The sequence below is a fragment of the Muntiacus reevesi genome, chromosome 12 (genome assembly GCF_963930625.1).
Source record: "Muntiacus reevesi chromosome 12, mMunRee1.1, whole genome shotgun sequence".
Classification (NCBI taxonomy): domain Eukaryota; kingdom Metazoa; phylum Chordata; class Mammalia; order Artiodactyla; family Cervidae; genus Muntiacus; species Muntiacus reevesi.
In genome coordinates this window covers 29,235,215-29,253,970 of record NC_089260.1, presented here as the reverse complement: position 1 = coordinate 29,253,970, position 18,756 = coordinate 29,235,215, and the positions used below count along the sequence as shown (strand labels likewise).

The window sequence follows — 18,756 nt, the reverse complement described above, 5'->3', positions numbered from 1 at the left end:
TTAAGACCATCAGTTTATCCTGATGATAATGATAATACCCATGAATGCTGTTTGAAAAGGTAAGAGCCATGATAAAATGATCATAGTCTGTGCATGACAGAACGAAGCAGAAGCTACAAGCCAATGTGAGTAACTAGTAGGTCCTTGCAATAGCATATGCATGAGATAATTAGCATGTGAACTTGCATGACTGCAGTAAAATGAAAAGGAACATAGTACAGAACAATATAAAAGGGGTATTTTCAGATATTAGTGTTTGACTCTACCAGAAGCATAAGGAAGAGAGAAGTGTAAAATGAGGCTTTGACTCTGAGTATTTTGGATGAAAACAGCAGTGGTTTCAGAGAAGTTCAATCAGAAGAAGCAAATTCAGGAAAGGAGAAGTATACTGAAGAGGACAAGAGCAATGTTAATTATGTTGTTCCTGAGTTGTTAGCGAGAGAATGAAGTGTAATGACGTGGGCTCAAGCTGGGGTTTGAGAGTTCTAGATCACACACAAATATTTATGTAAAACTCATTCTAAAAGAGGGGATAGTCATAAGAATACATCAGTGTTTAAAATAAAGGAATAGTAATGAAAACTTATTGAGGTCTCAAAATGTTTCTGTAAAGAATGCCCCTGCTTAGGGTAGGGACAGGACGAAGAGCACTTGGCAGGGTGGTGGTGGTGATTGATATCAGACAGAGATCAAACTGAATTCCACTAACCATGTTCTTAAAGCCTATATCATTGCTATCTTGGGTATTGTATCAATTTCCTAGGGTTGGATAACAAATTATTAGACACTTATTTTCTGAAAACAACATTTATAGTTTGAAATCAGGATGCCATCACGATAGACTCCGTCTGGAGGTTCTGGAGGAGAATCCATTTCATGCCCCTCTTCTAGCTCCTGGGAACTGCCAGCCTTCTTTGGCCTTCCATGGCTTGTAAACTCATTGCTCCAATTTCAGCTTCATTTTTGCATCAACTTCTCTTCTGTGTCTTTGTTTCCCAAGTCTCTCTCTTTCTTTCTCTCTCTTCTTTTTGTTAAGAATTGGATTTAGGATCCATTACTGGATTGTCATGGATTTCAGATCCATCCTAACTCCAGGATGATCTCATGTCAAGATTTTTAACTTGGTTACTACTGCAAAGACTCTTTTTAAAAAGTAAATTTACATTCACAGGTTCCGAGGATCAGGTCTTGGAAATATCACTGGGGCAGAGGGGGTGCACTATTTAACCCATTAGAGGTATTATGAAATGATTTGGAGTGATAGTGATATACAGCAACTTCTGCTACCATCACACCTGTTGAGAATGTTAATTAAAACTCTGTGAAGCAAAGTTATTCCCATTTTGCACAAGAAAAATTAGGGCTCATATTGTGCCTATCACAAAGTGATACTTTTCTTATCCTAAAGGCATATTCAATTTCCATTTTTTAATCTAAAAGGCATTATTGTAATAGCTCCAGACTCAGAATAGCATTTGTTTTACTGTTTTTCTTTTGAAAATAAAATTTTTGTTGACACACCATATTCTTTTTCCCTACTGTTTTCTGATCACTGAATGTACAAGATTTCTAACCAAGAAGAGTCATTTATTTGTTTGCTTTGACTATGCTTTGTTTGTTTGTTTAACTTGATTTTGAAAAAAGCAAAGCTAATTAGGAAAAATAAGGATAAGATTCTATTTGTTGCAGGGTGTGTGTGTATATATGTGTGCGTGTACATGCACGTGCTCAGTCATGTCTGAATCTTTGACCCCCCAAGGACTGTAGAATGCCAGGATCCTCTGTCCATGGGCTTTCCCAGGCAAGAATATGGGAGTGGATTGTCATTTTCTGCTTCAGGGGATCTTCTTGACCTGAGGATTGAACCATGTCTCTTGCATCTCCTGCATTGACAAGAGGATTCTTTTACCACTGTGCCATCTGGGAAGCCCCTAATCCCGGGGTCAATGAATGAAAGTCGCTCAGTCGTGTCTGACTCTGTGACCACATGGACTATACAGTTCATGGAATTCTCCAGGCCAGAATACTGGAGTGGGTAGCCTTTCCCTGCTTCAGAGGATCTTACCAACCCAGGGATCAAACCCAGGTCTCTGCATTGCAGGTGGATTCTTTACCAGCTGAATCACAAGGAAAGCCCATCTCAGCGTAAGCACACTCTAAGCAATTGAAATGGGCAAATTTAGTGATAACCACATTGTAATTGTTGGATAGCTTAACCTCCTAAGAAATGCTGTTGGTGGTGTATCTATATAGAAATCTTATGTCATGCACTAGATTTATTGCCTATTCTGAAATGTGAAATCTCCTAAAATTCAAGTTGGTATTCATATACTGGATGATGTGATAAATTCTGTATGCATTTGCAAATACAGTATTTGTTCCTAGTGTTACTGTACTTAACCAGACACCAAAAATATTCCAGATCTATCTTCATATTTATATGATCTATTTATTAATATTAGCATTATATATTACATATTTTATTTATTATATGTTATATTAGTACTAAATTATATTATTCAATAATTATTTAATCTTATTTAGCCTGTTTCTAATAAATGCCTGATGATGTCAATCAACTTGAAAGGTTAAACTGATTCTTTTTATAAACTACTACATACAAAATGCCAAAACAAATTGATTTGCTTATTCAATGAAACAATACATTGATTGAGTTTTTAAAATGTGCCACTGGAGGTTTACTTGACCTGACCAAACATTATGGTCTACTAAAGAGAAAGAAAATGTAGAAAACATTTGCAAGGACACTTATTCTCTCCAAATTCCCATGTCTCTCTGGCTTATTTACCTTTCTGGCTTCATCTGCCATGTCTTTATCACTTAACTAAATTGACCAAATCTTATATACACTTATAGAGTTTCTACCTTTACTTACAATATTTCTAGAAAATAAACTTTTCACCAAGATATTTTTCTGCCAAAGATATCTAAATGGTTCTAGAATGGCTCAAACATATATATCTTCCTAGAAGTTTTCTCTATTTCCCCCAGCTATAAATAATCTCCTACATCTTGGTGTTTTATAGTTGTCTCTCTTAAAGTGGTAAACTTTATTGACATTCACTACTGTTACTTGAGGCAGTAACAAAGATATTCTATCCCTTCTATCACATTGTAAGCTCCTTGAGAATAATGTGTAAATCTTGTTTTTGTTCCCTTGCAGTAGGAGCTCAAAATGATTTCTTAAATAAATGAATGAAAACACAGATGAAAATCATACTTGCTACACAAAGAGTAAAGATGAAATTGATCCCTGTCCAGATGGGACAGCTCTTTGTACTCACAATCCAAATTGGATTATGTGTAGCCAAACCAAAATCAGCTGCATTGATTTTCCTTCCTCCTGTGGCCAAAATGATCCTTCTAAGTCAAGGTCACAGTTATCTTTCTCTGAAGAAAGAATGCTTACATTGTTTGCCCTCCTTTACTCTTATTCTGTGAAATGTTTGTTAATTTTAGATAAATTTGAAAAATCAATGAAATAACAAAGCTGTTGGTGATCATTTGGGAATTTTAAACACTGGGTCAAATTATGCAGTGATGAATATCATACTTTTGATATGGTTCAGACACTAGCGCATGTATGGACTATGGAATTCAAATTTGTGAAACCTCCAACAGTTCTATTATTAATACCTCATCTAATTTAATTTTACAAACATTTAGGAAAAATAACATCATAATTATGTTTACCAAAGGTTAATAAATTCTTTACCAGCAGCAAAACCACTTCACTATCTTGTGAGAGAAAATTTCAAGCACAAGTGATATGTACTTGCTCTCTACCTCTGGGTTGTGTTTCGCTTGGTTGAGGCTTTTAGGATTATGATCAAAAATAATTCAAAGCTTGCACTTTTCCAGAATTAACTTCCAGTTTTAGAATTATTTACTTCTGGATTGAGATTTCTCAGTAAAGTTTAAGTAGATAAGTGTAACAAAATATAAAAAAAGTCTCGCATATGCTACCCAACCTATGATAGACTAGCAAACTGAAAAATAAAATGTAGTAGTGATTTTATTGAACACTGACTATTTGAACACATTCATTTATCTCAAGAAATTATAATCAGTTTTGAAGATTAGCAGTTAATAAGTAGATAAGAAAAGTAAAAACTATCTAGGCAACAGTAACGAGTTTATGGGCACAGAGTTTCAGGGAAAGAAATCAAATATGCATTGCATTTTGATAGTAATGTTGACAGATTTGGAATCTTTTGAAATCTACCCACTTGATTTATGTTCTCTAAATATTTATGTATTCTCAAGTGCATTTGAGGCTAATATCACACAACTATATTAAAGAAATGATGATAAAAAGATCTGCCACACTGGGAATTGACATTTATTCAGAGTTTGTCAACAAAACAACTTTATTATGTACGAAAAGAAGAGACCTGGATTATCCTAATTGTTCAGCAAAGCTACCTTTTGCTTAACTTTTTATTTCTATAACTTTTCACAGAGACAAGTTAACTGCTATAAGGCCCAGGTTAACAAGAGAGTGAAATTATCAAGACAAACAGAACTGTCTTTAAAGATTCTCTCCGTTCTTCTATCTTTCTTTTAGGATCATTATCTACAAGTTCCTCCAACTATTTACCATGGTTCTTTTTCTTGAAAGAAATGGGCTCATATAGTTTATATTAGACTATCTATATATCTTATATTGTCTACATTTAAGAAGGCATCAGCTTAAATTTTGGATGTTAATGTACTAAACATATATGTGGTTCACATCAAAAAAAAGCTGTTTTGGAGGCAAAGTATGTTTTGTTTGTTGGATACAGCCATAGATAACTGCTTTTGGTTTTAGAGCATTTCTACTCTCATTGTTTAAAACATATTATTATTACCCTTGTGTGACATAGAAACTTCAGTCTCTGACTTTCTTAATGTGGTTAAAACATGAAAAGACTGAAACGCCAGTTAAGCCTCACTATTAATGAAACTGAAAGAGTAGTCAGGACATAGAGGAATGAATGCCTAGGAAGCACTCTTAGCAACACTTCCAAGAGGTTCATCTTCACCTCTCAACAATGCTTCCTGATTAACAGCTGGACAGATACTTTTATCCAGCTGATAATTTATCTTCTTACGTATGATTGCTTAAAGAAAAGTTACTTTATCCTGAATATTAGATCTCTTTCTCTTCTTCTCAACCAAATAGAAGCTATTGCAAGTCAAAAATGTATAGACTTGAATTAGAATTCCTGAATTATTCTAGCTTCAACATTTGCAGTCAAATGTTTTATTTCCGAGGAGTTGGAGAAGTCAGATAGGATGGATTCAAGAATGGACACTGAAGTAGAAAATTGAGAAAATGAGTCCCTCTTTTTCTCCTACTCTCCTGGCAACAAATTCTAAATAAAAACTGTGAACAAACAGGAAAATTCCTGCTTCATTATTTGCAAAGTATTAACATCTTTAATTTATTCTAATTATTGTTTCCCCACAGACCCATCGATTTGAATTTGAGCCTTTTAATTAAAAAAATGTATCTCTACAATCAGTGGGCATACAGCACTAATAGGCAGGAACATTTCTATAACAAAATAAATACTGCATTTGAACAACAACCCTCGTGTAAATCTGTATATCTGTGACAGGAATTAACAAAAACACTTATAAGGTCATTACTCTAGCAAAAGTACATGCAATTATTTTCAAAATTAAAGGGAACCTCTTCCCAATTCTTTCTGTTGTTTTTCTCTTGGTGCATTTATTCTGTTTTGATAATTTTTTCTGTGACATCATCCTTGTGATGCTAAAACAGAGTAAATCTATATTGAGGACTTGGTTTAATATGGAGCAATTTTTGAAAAGGTGCTTATTTTCTCCCTTTTAAGTGCCAATTAAGTCTCATTTTAAGATCAAATTTTATTGTATTCCGTAAGTATTAGGGAAGGGGCACTGAAAAGGAATGGAAATCTGGTACTTCCAGTTTAAAGAACCTGTCCATTTCTGACCTAAACTCTTTTTAAGAACTCTCTATGGTACTTCATCATTGTGATCAGCTGGATGATCCAAAAGGAGAGGGGGGATTTTAGTAACTGACAAGTATGAAAAGAAAAAAAAGTGTTTTTCATTTTGTGTCTGTGTGTGTAAGACACCTGTGCACGCGGGCATGCTCAGCCTCTCAGTTATGCCCTCTTCTTTGCAGACCCATGGACTGTAGCCACCAGGCTCTTCTGTCCATGGAATTTTTCAGGCAAGAATACTGGAGTGGGTTGCCATTTCCTACTCCAGGAGATCTTCCCAACCCAGGGACTGAACCTGTCTCCTGCATTGGCAGGCGGATTCCTTACCACTGAGCCATGTGGGAAGCCTGGTGTGTATAATATACATATATATATATATATACACACACAATTTGATTAACTTTAAATCTCCCTATTTGCTTTTCTATACTTATACAGGCACCTTTACTATAAAAATCATCTTTTTGTTTTGTTATTAGCCTATTTTAGAACAAGCATCTCTGGGAGCTAGCATAGGAAAGAGCAATGGGCAAGCACATTGACTCAAACACTGGACACCCCAGATTCATGTGCTTAGTTGCTCAGCCTTGTCCGACTCTTTGCGACCCCATGGACTGCAGTCTGCCAGGCTCCTGTGTCCATGGGGATTCTCCAGGCAAGAACACTGGAAAGGGTTGCCACGCCCTCCTCCAGGGGATCCTCCCAACGCAGGGATCAAACACAGGTCTCCAGCATTGCAGGCAGACTCTTCACTGTCTGAGTCACCCGGGAAGCCCAAGAATACTGGAGTGGGGAGCCAATCCCTTCTCCAGGGGAATCTCCTGACCCAGGAATTGAACTGGGGTCTCCTACGTTGTAGATGGATTTGTTACCAGCTGAGCTACCTGGGAAGCCCCCCTAGATTCATGTTGTCTCTTAAATATATTACCTCAGGCAAGGCAAGACAGTTAATTTCTTTGTATCAATCTCTTCACCTATAAAATGAGGATAATTCTAGTACTTGTCTCAGCAAGTTTGTACAGAAATTGAATATGATATGCCAAGTAAATATAAAACAATGTCAGGCATACAGTAAGCATTTAATGTTTGCTATTATGTTAGCTATTTTTTTAACCTTCTTTTTCTAATAGTCTTAAATGAACCTATGTACAACACTGCTGCGTTCCTACAGATCAGCTGAGATAGATGATTTCTTTCATCCAAATTTAGACACTGTATTTTTCCTTCCGGAGAAATTGAGGAATTTCCCATCCAGGATTTTGGCTGATAATGTTATGTTTTTGGAATACCTTTGGAAATGCTCTCTTGAAGAGGAGACTGTTTAGAAAGACAAGAGTATGATCCAGCACTGAATGTATTGGATTAAATATCAGAGTTCCTGATGTTGACCTTGGGCAAATCATTTCCCCATGCCTTAACTTTCTCCATCTCTAAAATATGATTTTCCATCCTGTCTCAGGAACTGGAAGATGGGGGTTAAAAATAGCTTATGATTTATTATGAGCTGTAAAAACTAGAAACTATAGTGTTGTTTAATGTATTATGTATTACCAGATAAATCTTTTAACATCTTCACATTGAAATGACAGACAGGATTCATTTAGGGAAAGATAATTGGATTATAAAATTATTATGTTTGACAATGGATATTAGAAACTGGTAGCTTAGTCGTAGTCACGATGGTCCCATAGTGAAAGTTTATTTTTGCACAATAATTACTGTTAAAAGTATTCCTGACTTTTGAGAAATAAAGTTTTTGTGTGTAAAGTCCTCCTGTCTAGATATATACCCATGTGTTTATAGATTACAGACAGACAAGATTTTTTTTTCTTTTAAAAAAAGTGAAATGAGTTGAGGTGACTAACCTCTGCACACTTGATAAGGAGGATTTTGTCGAGTGTCCTCAGTCCAAGGACCTGTTTGCATCTAACTCCTTGTTCCTTCCAGAAAAAGCAAGAGCAGCAGCAACACACCCTGACACCTTGACTGAAATCACTGCCAGAGCTGCCGCCGAGGTGGCTGAGCAGACTAATGACGTTTTCAGTGTTGATCCTCCCAGTCTCCTGCTAGTTCCCAACCTTGTTGCCCTCTCCCTTGGAATCTGCATACAGGGACAATAAAGCAGTGGTGGGAATGAAAAGTATCCTGCCACACCGCCCTTAATGTACCTCTCCGCATTAATGAGGTCAGTTTTGCATTTACGGCTTTTGCCTCTTGCTAATGCTTCCTACAGAAGAGAAATTTTTTTCTCTTCTCTCTTTTCCCTCTCTCTCCTCTCTCTCTCTCTGTAGAACATACATACACTCACACGCATAAATACAGCACAAACACACTTGGGAAAACACCCACACATAGAAAATCATACTCTCCATCATTTCCAAAAACACCCACTCTTACCCTTCACTATAGCGCCCATACACACACACACACACACACACACACACACACACACACACACACACACACGCACACACTTTGCGTGGGAGAATCACAGACCCATACAAAATGCCACGTACCCGGAGAGTTCAGAATGCTTCCTATGCCTGCAGATTGAACCCACACACTACGCACGCCTATAGACGCTCTGTGTGCCCACTTCCCAGAGGAAAACTCCCTCCAAATGCAATAGTCTTGCTCCTTCCAGCGGGCAGCTCCATATGAGCCTAGGGACAAAAGCTGGCCAGGGTACTCCTCGCGTGGTACACCGGACGGGAGCCATCATTTGTGGGCAATGGGGAGAGCTGCAAACTCACACTGGGCGGTCCTCTTCACCAAGCCCTGTAGACAGATACTATATAATTCCTCTGATAGCCTCTGGCATGCAAATGGAGACAGAAGCCTTCGCAATTATCTCTTCCAGAACCAGTGCTGCAGCCCTCCCCCTCCCGAGATGGTATCAGATTTCCGAAAAGGACAGATTTCCAATACGCGCCTAGTCTAAGGAACTTGTGGGTTATAAGATCTGGGTCAGGACCAACCAAAAAAGATTAGAAAATTGACATACAAAAGCAAAACACGCTGGTCTCCGGCGAAGCTCCCCTACACCTTCGGATGAGGGAAATAGGGTACCATTTAGATGTGAAAGACACGCGGGAGGCTTAGTAATAGCCAGTAGATGGCGCAAGAACTCTTCCCCTGTATGATGTTAACCCTTGAGTGGTGAGTTGGCGCTGCCAGGTCGAAACGTATAGATACATACGTTTTCCGTTTTGAAAGAACCTTCCTATTTACATATGTGGGACCGATTCAGAATTAAGACAAATGGGTATCTGTTCCAGGTAACTACCACAATAAAGTAGTTTAACTGCAGCACACAACAGCTAAAAACCGTTTAGGGAATAGAAAAAGGCGAACTCTTTCGGGAGATAACTGATTCCCTCCCCACCTCACCTCCGCCCTGGTCACGGATTAAATCCGTTTACCTCGTGAATCAAAAAAACCCGGTTATGGTTTACATCTAAGCCCTTGAATATGTAAATGCCTGTGTGCAAATAAATTCTCTGTGATCTCCCTTTTTCAATTAAATCACAGGATGATTAATGTGAGACGCCTGCCTGAAATATACTGCAACTACAGTAGTAACACATGTCCCATTATAAAGACGTGGCCATCGATGGAACCCGGTTCATTATCATCACAGTTTCCCTAAAAGCAATACAGATTTCCCGATTAAAATATTCTTGTAACACGTTTCTACAGTCACAGGCTGGAATGGAGAACTCACTAACATAATATTTCTTGGGCTGCTTTTAGAAGCAGAACTGATCTATTCGGGGGGGAAAAAAAAATCAAACCTCTTAATTTCAAATATTGTGGGGAGTTTGTCAAACAGAGGAGCTGGGCTTTAAGAGGCTCACTAGTGGTTTCTGGTGGGTGCTATAACGAGCTAGAATTGAGGTAGGTTTTGGTGCAGGGGAAAAAAACGCACAAGAAAAGGCAGAATCCAGAGTAGCAGAGACTTTGTGCCCCCGTTGGAGAGAGATGGTTGAGTCCTCTTCAAGGTTGCTGTGGTATCCCAGAAACACCATTCACTTCGAGCTGTGACCGCGCACCAACAACAGCAACAACTCCACTGCGCCGGGCTGAGGAGCAGGAATTAGGAGCTCGCGAATAATATGAAAGGGATCCGCAAAGGGGAAAGCCGAGCGAAGGAATCCAAACCCCGGGAGCCTGGCACGAGAAAATGCGCTAAATGTGGCCGCCTAGACTTCATCCTGATGAGAAAAATGGGGATTAAAAGTGGATTTACGTTCTGGAACCTCGTCTTTTTACTGACGGTGTCTTGTGTGAAAGGTAGGCTTGCTTTCGGGGGTCCCCTCTGCTTTGGATGGAGGTGAGCTGACTTGTCGCCAGAGACGGGTAGCTTACTTTGCAATTTACACCGATAAAATAATCATGATAATACTGAAGAAGGAGTTGATTCACAGCTCTTTTTCTCCCTCAGATAGGAAATGCCTTTTGCTTGCCAGATTTGGCGTTCAATGCAGTGATTGAGCTTGTGCTCAATAAATATTCTTGCAGTATGCTCAAACGAATACGTGAGTTGGTTCGTATAGCCTCTAACTAGTGGATACCAGGCAGAATTCCTCTGCAAGACTTTTCTTGGTGATGAGGGTTACCTTGATTTCTAGTCAAATCAGTGGGGTTTGATGCTTTGGTTGGAATATTTATATTAAAGACGCTCCTGGAAATGCTTTTTAACCCTTTCAGGTAGGAAAGTTACCGACATGTTAGGAAGGTGCTGCTTTTAAATGCATTAGGGCATGGGGGTCTTTCAAGCACCCCCCCACCCCCCACCCCCAACCAACAGGAATGTGTGCATGCATATGTGAATTATTTCTACGTGGGCTTTTTTGCATTGATAAATGATAGAGGCTCTTTCCTAGGTCTTGTGGTAGAGGTTTGGCTTTAAATGGGGCTTTTGAACGGTCTGAGACACCAGCAAGTGTAACCAGCTACCTTTGGGGATGAATGAAGGTAGGAGGAAAGTCATTAGCTGACGACCAAAAAGAAAATCCCCAGCAAGTCTCGGCGTTCAGACAGGTAGAGTGTCACATGCACAGACAAGGGGAGGAGGTGGGTGGGATGTAAAATTCAATCCTAAGCAGGAAGGCAAGGGACAGTCAGGATCATTGGAAGGAGAGCTGTCCTCTGGGAGAAAATAGATTCCCAGCTCTGTTCTACAACTTCTCCTGCGCCCTGCTGCCCATTAATTGCCGCAAAAAAATACTCAGGCGGTGTTTATGACTCATGCTATCATTTTTGAACAACCACCTCCCCGTACTCATGGCAGCTTGCATAGACGCGATGGATGTCGTTTTCAGTGAAGCTAGTTTCAAATCCAGGGTGTCTGTGTGCCGGGGGTGGGGGGCTGTTGGCCCGGGCTCGCCACCTCTGTCCACACAAACTGGACGCTTCTTCCTTTGTAAAGGAGTGTCTCTCTGAACCGCAATCGGGCCGCGTCTCTATGAAACAGTTTATTGTCCAGCTTGCAGCTGGCTGTCCCCCCACAGAAGGCAGTCCATCTGCATTCAGTGGAAATGATAATTCATGTTTTGGGTGGAGGGAGCTGGAAGGGTTACCTCTCCCTCTATTAGGGACCAATGATGGGCGACATGTCTCGAATTTTAATTGACATTCCTAAATGCCAAGAAGTCGTCCCAGGTCTCTGTGGCAGCAACTGCCTTGTAATCTCAACATCCTTCTTAAAGCTTGACACCCCTCCTTCGCCGACCCTCACCAGCCTCAGCGCAGCTCTGAGCCAAAACGCTTGTTCTCTACGGGCGCAGCTACACAACCTAGTGCACAAAACGCGTCTTGGGTTGCTTACAAGGAGTTCTCGTCGCCGGCTCGACGTGTGAGGAGCCTCGCATTTATGCTCAGCTCGCCTGCCAGTGGGAGTCGGCGGTTAATGGATGGCCCTGGGGTTGGGCGCGAGGAGCCGGCGACAGCTCCTGGCAGGAAAAAATGTTGAGGGGGCTCCTGCTAGATGACCGGGGGGTTAAGTGCGAGTTTTCACGCGATACCTGTTGAGTCAAAACACATTGAAGGGGCAGATGGGAGAGGGAGTCTCCGAAGCTGGAGGAGCACGCCAGGCTGACAATCCCAGAGCCCAGCAGCCTGCGATTACAGCCCGGCTGTCCGGACCTACCATATTTCCCAGATAAGCCGCGCCGATAGAAACGAAAGGCGCGTCAGTTTGCTTTAAATGGAACTGGAAATGAGTACCCCCTCCCACCCGCCTCTCCTCCACTCACAGTTCCTGTACTTTGGACTGAGATAATCGGTCCACTGAATACATTCCAGTTTCGGGGACATCGGGAAGAAGGGGTGTTTCACACTCTGCTTTGATCTTGTCCAAAATCAATTTTCAAGGGACCATTAATTTTTTTTAATGGTAATAAGGTTCTTCATTGTCACTTATCTGCCACTTGAAAGACATTTCCTATATTTTACAACTTGGAACGCCGTCCTCAGATTCTGAGACACAAACTTACAGAGGATATATTCTTTAGATTTACTATCAGTTGCCAGTGGTGCCAATTTTTACGACTGCTTCTTCTTCCCCTTCTCCTTATTTTATGTTAATTTCACCTACGTCTCAAGGCTTTTCCTAAAACCAAGATTGTAGCAATAGCTTTAATGTTCTTTCCCCTTAGTGTCTACGACCGCTTTTGTCTTCCACGGTGTTTTTCTTCCGGTCTCCCAGGCCCACGGGAAAGCTCGGAATGGGCAGTCTTTCGAAGGGCTCTGCAGGTTCTAATCTAGGGCTAGGGCTCCCGAAGTCTGCGGTGCGTGCTCTCCCAGGTGGACAGCTCAGGCCTTGAGAATTCCACCTTTTGTCCACACTTTTCATCCTTTACTATCTCACCTCTGCTTGCAACAGCAATGACAAAGAGGCTCAGTGGGAGAAAACGCCTCAGAGTAGAAGACAAAGTGGGCTTCCGTGGTAGGCCTGAATCGCTCCAGTGGTATTGGAAAGAGAGGCAACCCTCTCCGGGCGTTTTATCCCCACTGTTGTCATCTGAAATAAAACGCCCTGGAGGGCACCAAATTGGGGGGTGGGGCGGGGTGGGGGCTGCTTAGGCTGATGCATGCTGAAACACACACGCGCACACACACGCAGCAGAGGTTTCCGAAATGCAGCCTGCAGCTGCAGCCTGCCTGTTTTAGGTTTCAATCAGAAAGAATATGTGAATCTTCAAGTCGTGCTTAAACGTCCCGCCCACGTAAACAAACACTGGCGGGGTGCTTCCCCACACTCCTCCGGAGATCCCGGGGGAACACACAAATCGTGAGGGGGAAGGTACAGAAATCACTGACCTCCGAGGACAGCAGGTGGGAGCTAGCGTGCTACACCCCCCACCCCGTGCTATTGCCTGCTTTCAAGACTCCTTGCTGGACCCCCGGGCTTCCAGAAGGATCTCCTCTCTGCGTGCTCTGGGACTCCAAGGAGATATTACTCCCGCCACAGAGCTTTTGGGAAGAGCCGAGCTCACAGCTTGTCCCGCAGTTAATTAGAGCTGGCAAGGGTCGCCGTGTCCACGCAGGAGGAGAGCTGCCAGCAGCGTTCAGTAGCACCGTGTGCCCACCCCAGGGTGGCGGCGCCGGAGGTGGCAGCCCCAGGCTTGTGCTCCGGGCCTGATAACTCTTACTTTCCCGACCTCAGGGCGACAGTCTGACCTGTCAGTATCGTTAACAAAAATTTCTGTCGTGTCTCGGGTCTCGAGAGAGCTTTACAAAGATGGTTCTGTTGGGTTAATGTCTTTACAAACCAATAACTGCACCCAACAAAAAGCCACACACTGCCACTGCCACCATCAAAACCCTTCCCCTGAGTTTAACAAGACCGAGTCAGCTGCTGAGAGGCAACCTTCTTGTTTGGGTCGGGGTCCTTGTCCTGCTTCAGTCTGTTCAGGTAGCCCTCCCTTCCAACTGTTTCCTCTGGAAATACTTCATTGCTTCTAGAAGACCAGATTCCCCTATTCATAGACCACTGAGGTTGAACTTAACGCCTGACTTGGCCTTTGGCGATTGTGACGGGGGTGTGTGTGTGTGTGTGTGTGTGTTGCTGGGAGGGAGAGTCCACATGGATCAAGACGGAGGAGCCTTCTGGAGGCCTCCAGGGTGGGTGTGGGTGTGTGTCCCAGACGGACAGGGTGGCGGGTTACACAATGTGTGTTCTGTTCCCGGACCCTAGCTGGTCCGTGGTGCTGGGACCACTGCTGTTAGGAGTCCCGGTGGAGGCACAGAGAAGGCTCCCTTTTCCCAGACTGACCCCAGCGCTGCTCTCACCAAAACAACTTCTCTAACAGGCTCTTCGGGAGTTCGAAAAACTCACCAGAGAAGGAGTAATGGGGGTTGATTCCCCTCTTCCATCCCCTTCACCCCCTGCCCTGCTCTGTCGCTGGAGGGGGGAAGCAAGCAGGGGGCAGTCCCAGGACTGGAACTCCACAGGGCTCTGTTGGATCCTAGGGGAAAGCGCAGAAGAAATGAAACAGCACAGGGTCATCCCGGTTGTCCTGGGGTCCTCTCCCCGCCCCGCAGGAGAGGCCAGCTGAAGACTGAAAGCTGGACAGGAACGGGGATTTCAGCGCAGTGCAGAATAATACGAAGCAGAACAACCAAAGAAAGAAAGATAAATTCAGGCAGCCAGGCGACTTCCCTTCTCCTTGAACACGGAGCCTTTGGGGAGGCTTTGCATCACCGAGTTGCCAAGCCAACCCAATTTACCGCCCTCAAAAGGCTTCAGTAGCTCCCAGAATTCTGAGCTGAACTTTCCCTGGACAGTTACCGGTTGAAATCCTTCGAAACTGTCCTTTTGCAGTCCCATATTTCCAGCATCTTTTGGTATTGCGGGTGTTGGGGAGGACGTGGGGGCTGCTTTAAGCCCATGTAGGAGTGAGTGTGTGAGCAGAAATGATTAAGGAGCAGGTTTCAGACTTGGAAAACCTGATGGCAGCTCCTTTAAGATCCTTCAAGGAGAAAAGGGATAGAATTTACTCAATAGATTATATACTCCAGGAGATAGATTTCATTTCTGTAGTTATTACTGTTCATGATATTAATTAGTGTTACTATTTATGGGATAGCTGAATAGATTTGGGGTACACATCTTTTCCCTAAACACACAATTTACTGTCTGCAGAAACAGTAAAATATTAAAATAAAGCAGTAGCAAATGACACCTATATAGGATTTTAAAAGTGGCAAGCTCTGGCATAAGTGACATCTGATAAAACAAAAAGAAAGGTAGTAATTAATGATGCCCTTGCACACATATAGAAACAACCTCTAATGCTAAAAATCTGTCTAGTCTCAAACACAGAGTGAAAACAGCTAAACTTTATTTCCTACGTCTCCAAACATACTTCTCCATGGTGTCTTGAAAGTTTTACTTTCTTCTACTTAATATCACAGTCTCCAGAAAAGGCTTCAGGATATTAAATACTCTCAATGTTTTGTCCAGTTTGGAAAATAACTTTGAAGCCACAAGCAACATGTCTGGTGAGGAAACTGTTACTTCAGGTAATATGACTATTTGAGAAAATATGCCATCTTGTACTTTGAATTCCAATTTTCAGTGTTGGAGAGATCAGAAGCAAAATGACTGCAAGCCAAAAGGTTAGCAAAAATGCCTGAGCTGCCAATAAGGTCATTTTATTTTCTCTATATATACATTAAAACATAGCTTCTTTTTCTGTCTCTTTTTCCCATAGCCTTTACTCATAATTCAAAGTTGTGTGTAGTTTATACATACAGTGGCAGTTTTAATTTGAATTTTGGATAAGGTCTAGTAGAACAGATAAAGTCATTACCCATTTATCTTTTCTCTTTCAAAGTGAGCAGGTGGGGTGATTCATGGTATTTTCCAGGGAGATCAATCTCCAAGTCTACAAGATTTTCTTGGAATTAGACCCCTTGGAAGGCCCTTATTCTCATCACGAATATAACTTTTACAGGAATGCCACTGGGAAAAATCAATTTGTTGAATACCTTCCAGTATTCATGGTCTCAATGCTAGTTATCATCTTTCTTTCTCTCAAGCCTCTTATCTTACTGGTATAAAATGCATTCATACTATCACACCTTTTGCTAAGCTATCACTTGGTGCTAACTAAAGATTCTTAAGGATTAATACTTTTTATATAATCACAATCTGTCTCCCAAAAGCCAATTTGAAACCTCTAAAAAGTCAAAATTTATAAGATTATCATATGCATCATGTACCTTGTAACTGGAAAATAAGAATATCAATGATAGTCATGTGTCATTAGATATGACAAAATTTTCTATTTGCTCAAAAAAGATTGCACAGCAGTGATTTCAAAGTGTTCCTCAATAAGTAGCATCCTTTGGAAACTTGTTAGAAATATGAATTCCCAGATTCCCACTTCAGGCCTATTGAAACAGATGCCCTAGTAGTCGGGCACCCACATAGGTGTTTATAACAAGTCATCCAGGTAATCCTGATGTGCTCTAAAGTTTGAGAAACACTAAATCAAGTATTCTGGAGCCACCAAGACCTGAAGCAGGGGAAAAAAAAAAAATCTGCAAGCAATTATCTTTGTACTAGCAACTCAGTTTTCCTAAACTTCATTTTCATTATTAAAAAGGAAATTAGAATTTCAGTAGAAAGATTATGCATGCAACATATATAGTGCTGGACACTAGTAGCTATCATCACTGTTATTAAAATACACTTCCATGCACAAAGCCAGTGAATCTCACACACTTCATCTCTAACATTACCAGCCCTAACTTGTCCACCACAGTAAATAAAAAATAGAGCATCTTCTCCCTAGCTATTATTTCACTTTGGCTAAGTTCCCAGGCTATTATACATTGGAAAAACACTCTGAAATTTCTGCTTATCACCTTTACACAGTTACTCCAGGTGCTGGCTCTATGAATCAGGGGCAGAATCATAGCTTAAATATGTTACTCCTACTCCTACTCCTAGGCTAATTTCATTTGTTGCATTCCAATACTGATTTATTTTAATATTGATTGACTAATGTACTTACATAAATTTGTTAATTCATCTTGTTACAAATCCACGGTACTTACAGGGCTGGAAGAGTTCTTACATACCAGTTAGTTCACTGCTTATATTTTATACAATAAATGCACATGTCTAGAAAGGATAAGTGCTTTTTTCACTAGGTTAAAAATATAACTATCTCCAGAATTGAGACTAGATCATTGGGCTTTCAAGTTCATGTTCAACTCTATTTCTACTGTACCTTATCAATTTTACTACAGAGTTTTCTCAGACAGTACCAACGAAGACAACCACAAATCTAACATTTGAGAACCATATGCCAATTAGTACCATATAAGAATATTAATGACTATATGTCTTTATGGTATTTTTTTAAATGCTAACTACTCATTTTGTAAAAGGCAAAAATAAACAGTTTTGGTATGAAAATAGTTTCTAAAACTATTATGTACACCAAATATCATCATATATTCAAGTCTATTTTTGACATTATATGGTTGTAAAAACAAAATCAGAGGACTCACTTTTAGTCTCACAAAGATCTTAGATTCCTGGGTCAGAAAGATCCCCTGAAGAAGGGAATGGCAACCCACTCCATTACTCTTGCCTAGAAAATTCCGTGAACAGAGGAACCTACAGTCCGTGGGATCTCAAAGTGTCAGACACGACTGAGTGACTAACACTTTCACTTTTTCAAAGAACTTAGAGGGATAGTACTTAAAAATCAAATCCTTATTTACTTCTTCCCATAGTCTAGACAAAATTTCTTATTTAAAGGTTTTTAAACCTAGAAAATCTGTTCCTAGTTTATTTTATTCATGTTTTAATATATTTACATCATATTAACATAAGATGTATGCATTCTCTCTCATCTGCATTTACATTTGCACATTTCTCTCACATGATCTAAATAGGATGATAGCATCATGTAAAACTCTACTACAGAAGTAATAGTATATTTTACAATATATAGATAGAATATTTTATAAGTTTATAGCATATAAGTATACTATAAATAGCATATTTTATAAATTAAAACTGTAAAAACAATCAATAATCTGAAGGGCTATCTTCAATTTTAGTGATATGTGATATTTCTCTAAGGTCTCTTCATGGGAGTAAAATTTTGAAAATAATGCATGTTGCTAAATTTGAAGTGCTTACAAGTTCAGAAAGTGATTGAATTACATAAAAAGTAATGAGTGATTCTCTGAAAAGCTGAGTTTGTAATGTTCAAGATTATAAAGTTTCTCTTACTTCCTTTGCTCTATGTTAGCAAATTTTAAAGAATTTTTTTTATTCCATAGTTTAAAGTAATGGTAAGCATTTTTTTTTAACTATGACAGTTTAAGAAATGCAGTTGCATACCATTTTGAAAGGAAATTTATAAATGGAAATAGACTCTCAGAAGTGAATTTGTTAACTTTTACATAACTGAATAAACAACAGCTATGCTTAATTTATACAAGTCCATCAGATTATACAAGATTCCAGAATGCTCAGGGGTGCTTCACATATGTGAAAGAACATGTGCTCAGTCATGTCTGACTCTTTGCAACCCCATGGACTGTAGCCCACCAGAGAGTTCTCCAAGCAAGAATACTGGAGGGAGTTGCCATTTCCAACTCCAGGGGATCTTCCCAATCCAGAGATTGAACCCACATCTCTTTTCTCTTGTGCGTTGGCAAGCAGATTCTTTACCACTGAGCTACCAAGGAAATATACTTCATATATAGAGAGGATATAAGATGT

The 18,756-nt window shown here is 40.5% G+C and overlaps 1 protein-coding gene across 3 annotated transcripts in view; it reads left to right on the top strand.

The window, feature by feature from the left end:
- Window positions 1-10,114: 10,114 nt before the first annotated feature.
- CSMD3 (CUB and Sushi multiple domains 3) overlaps window positions 10,115-18,756 on the top strand; it is a 1,308,014-nt gene continuing 1,299,372 nt past the window's right edge. For all 3 annotated transcript variants that reach the window (XM_065902671.1, XM_065902670.1, XM_065902669.1), the window contains exon 1: window positions 10,115-10,292. In XM_065902671.1, the coding sequence (XP_065758743.1) occupies window positions 10,115-10,292 (178 nt within the window). The remainder of the gene's footprint in view (window positions 10,293-18,756) is intronic.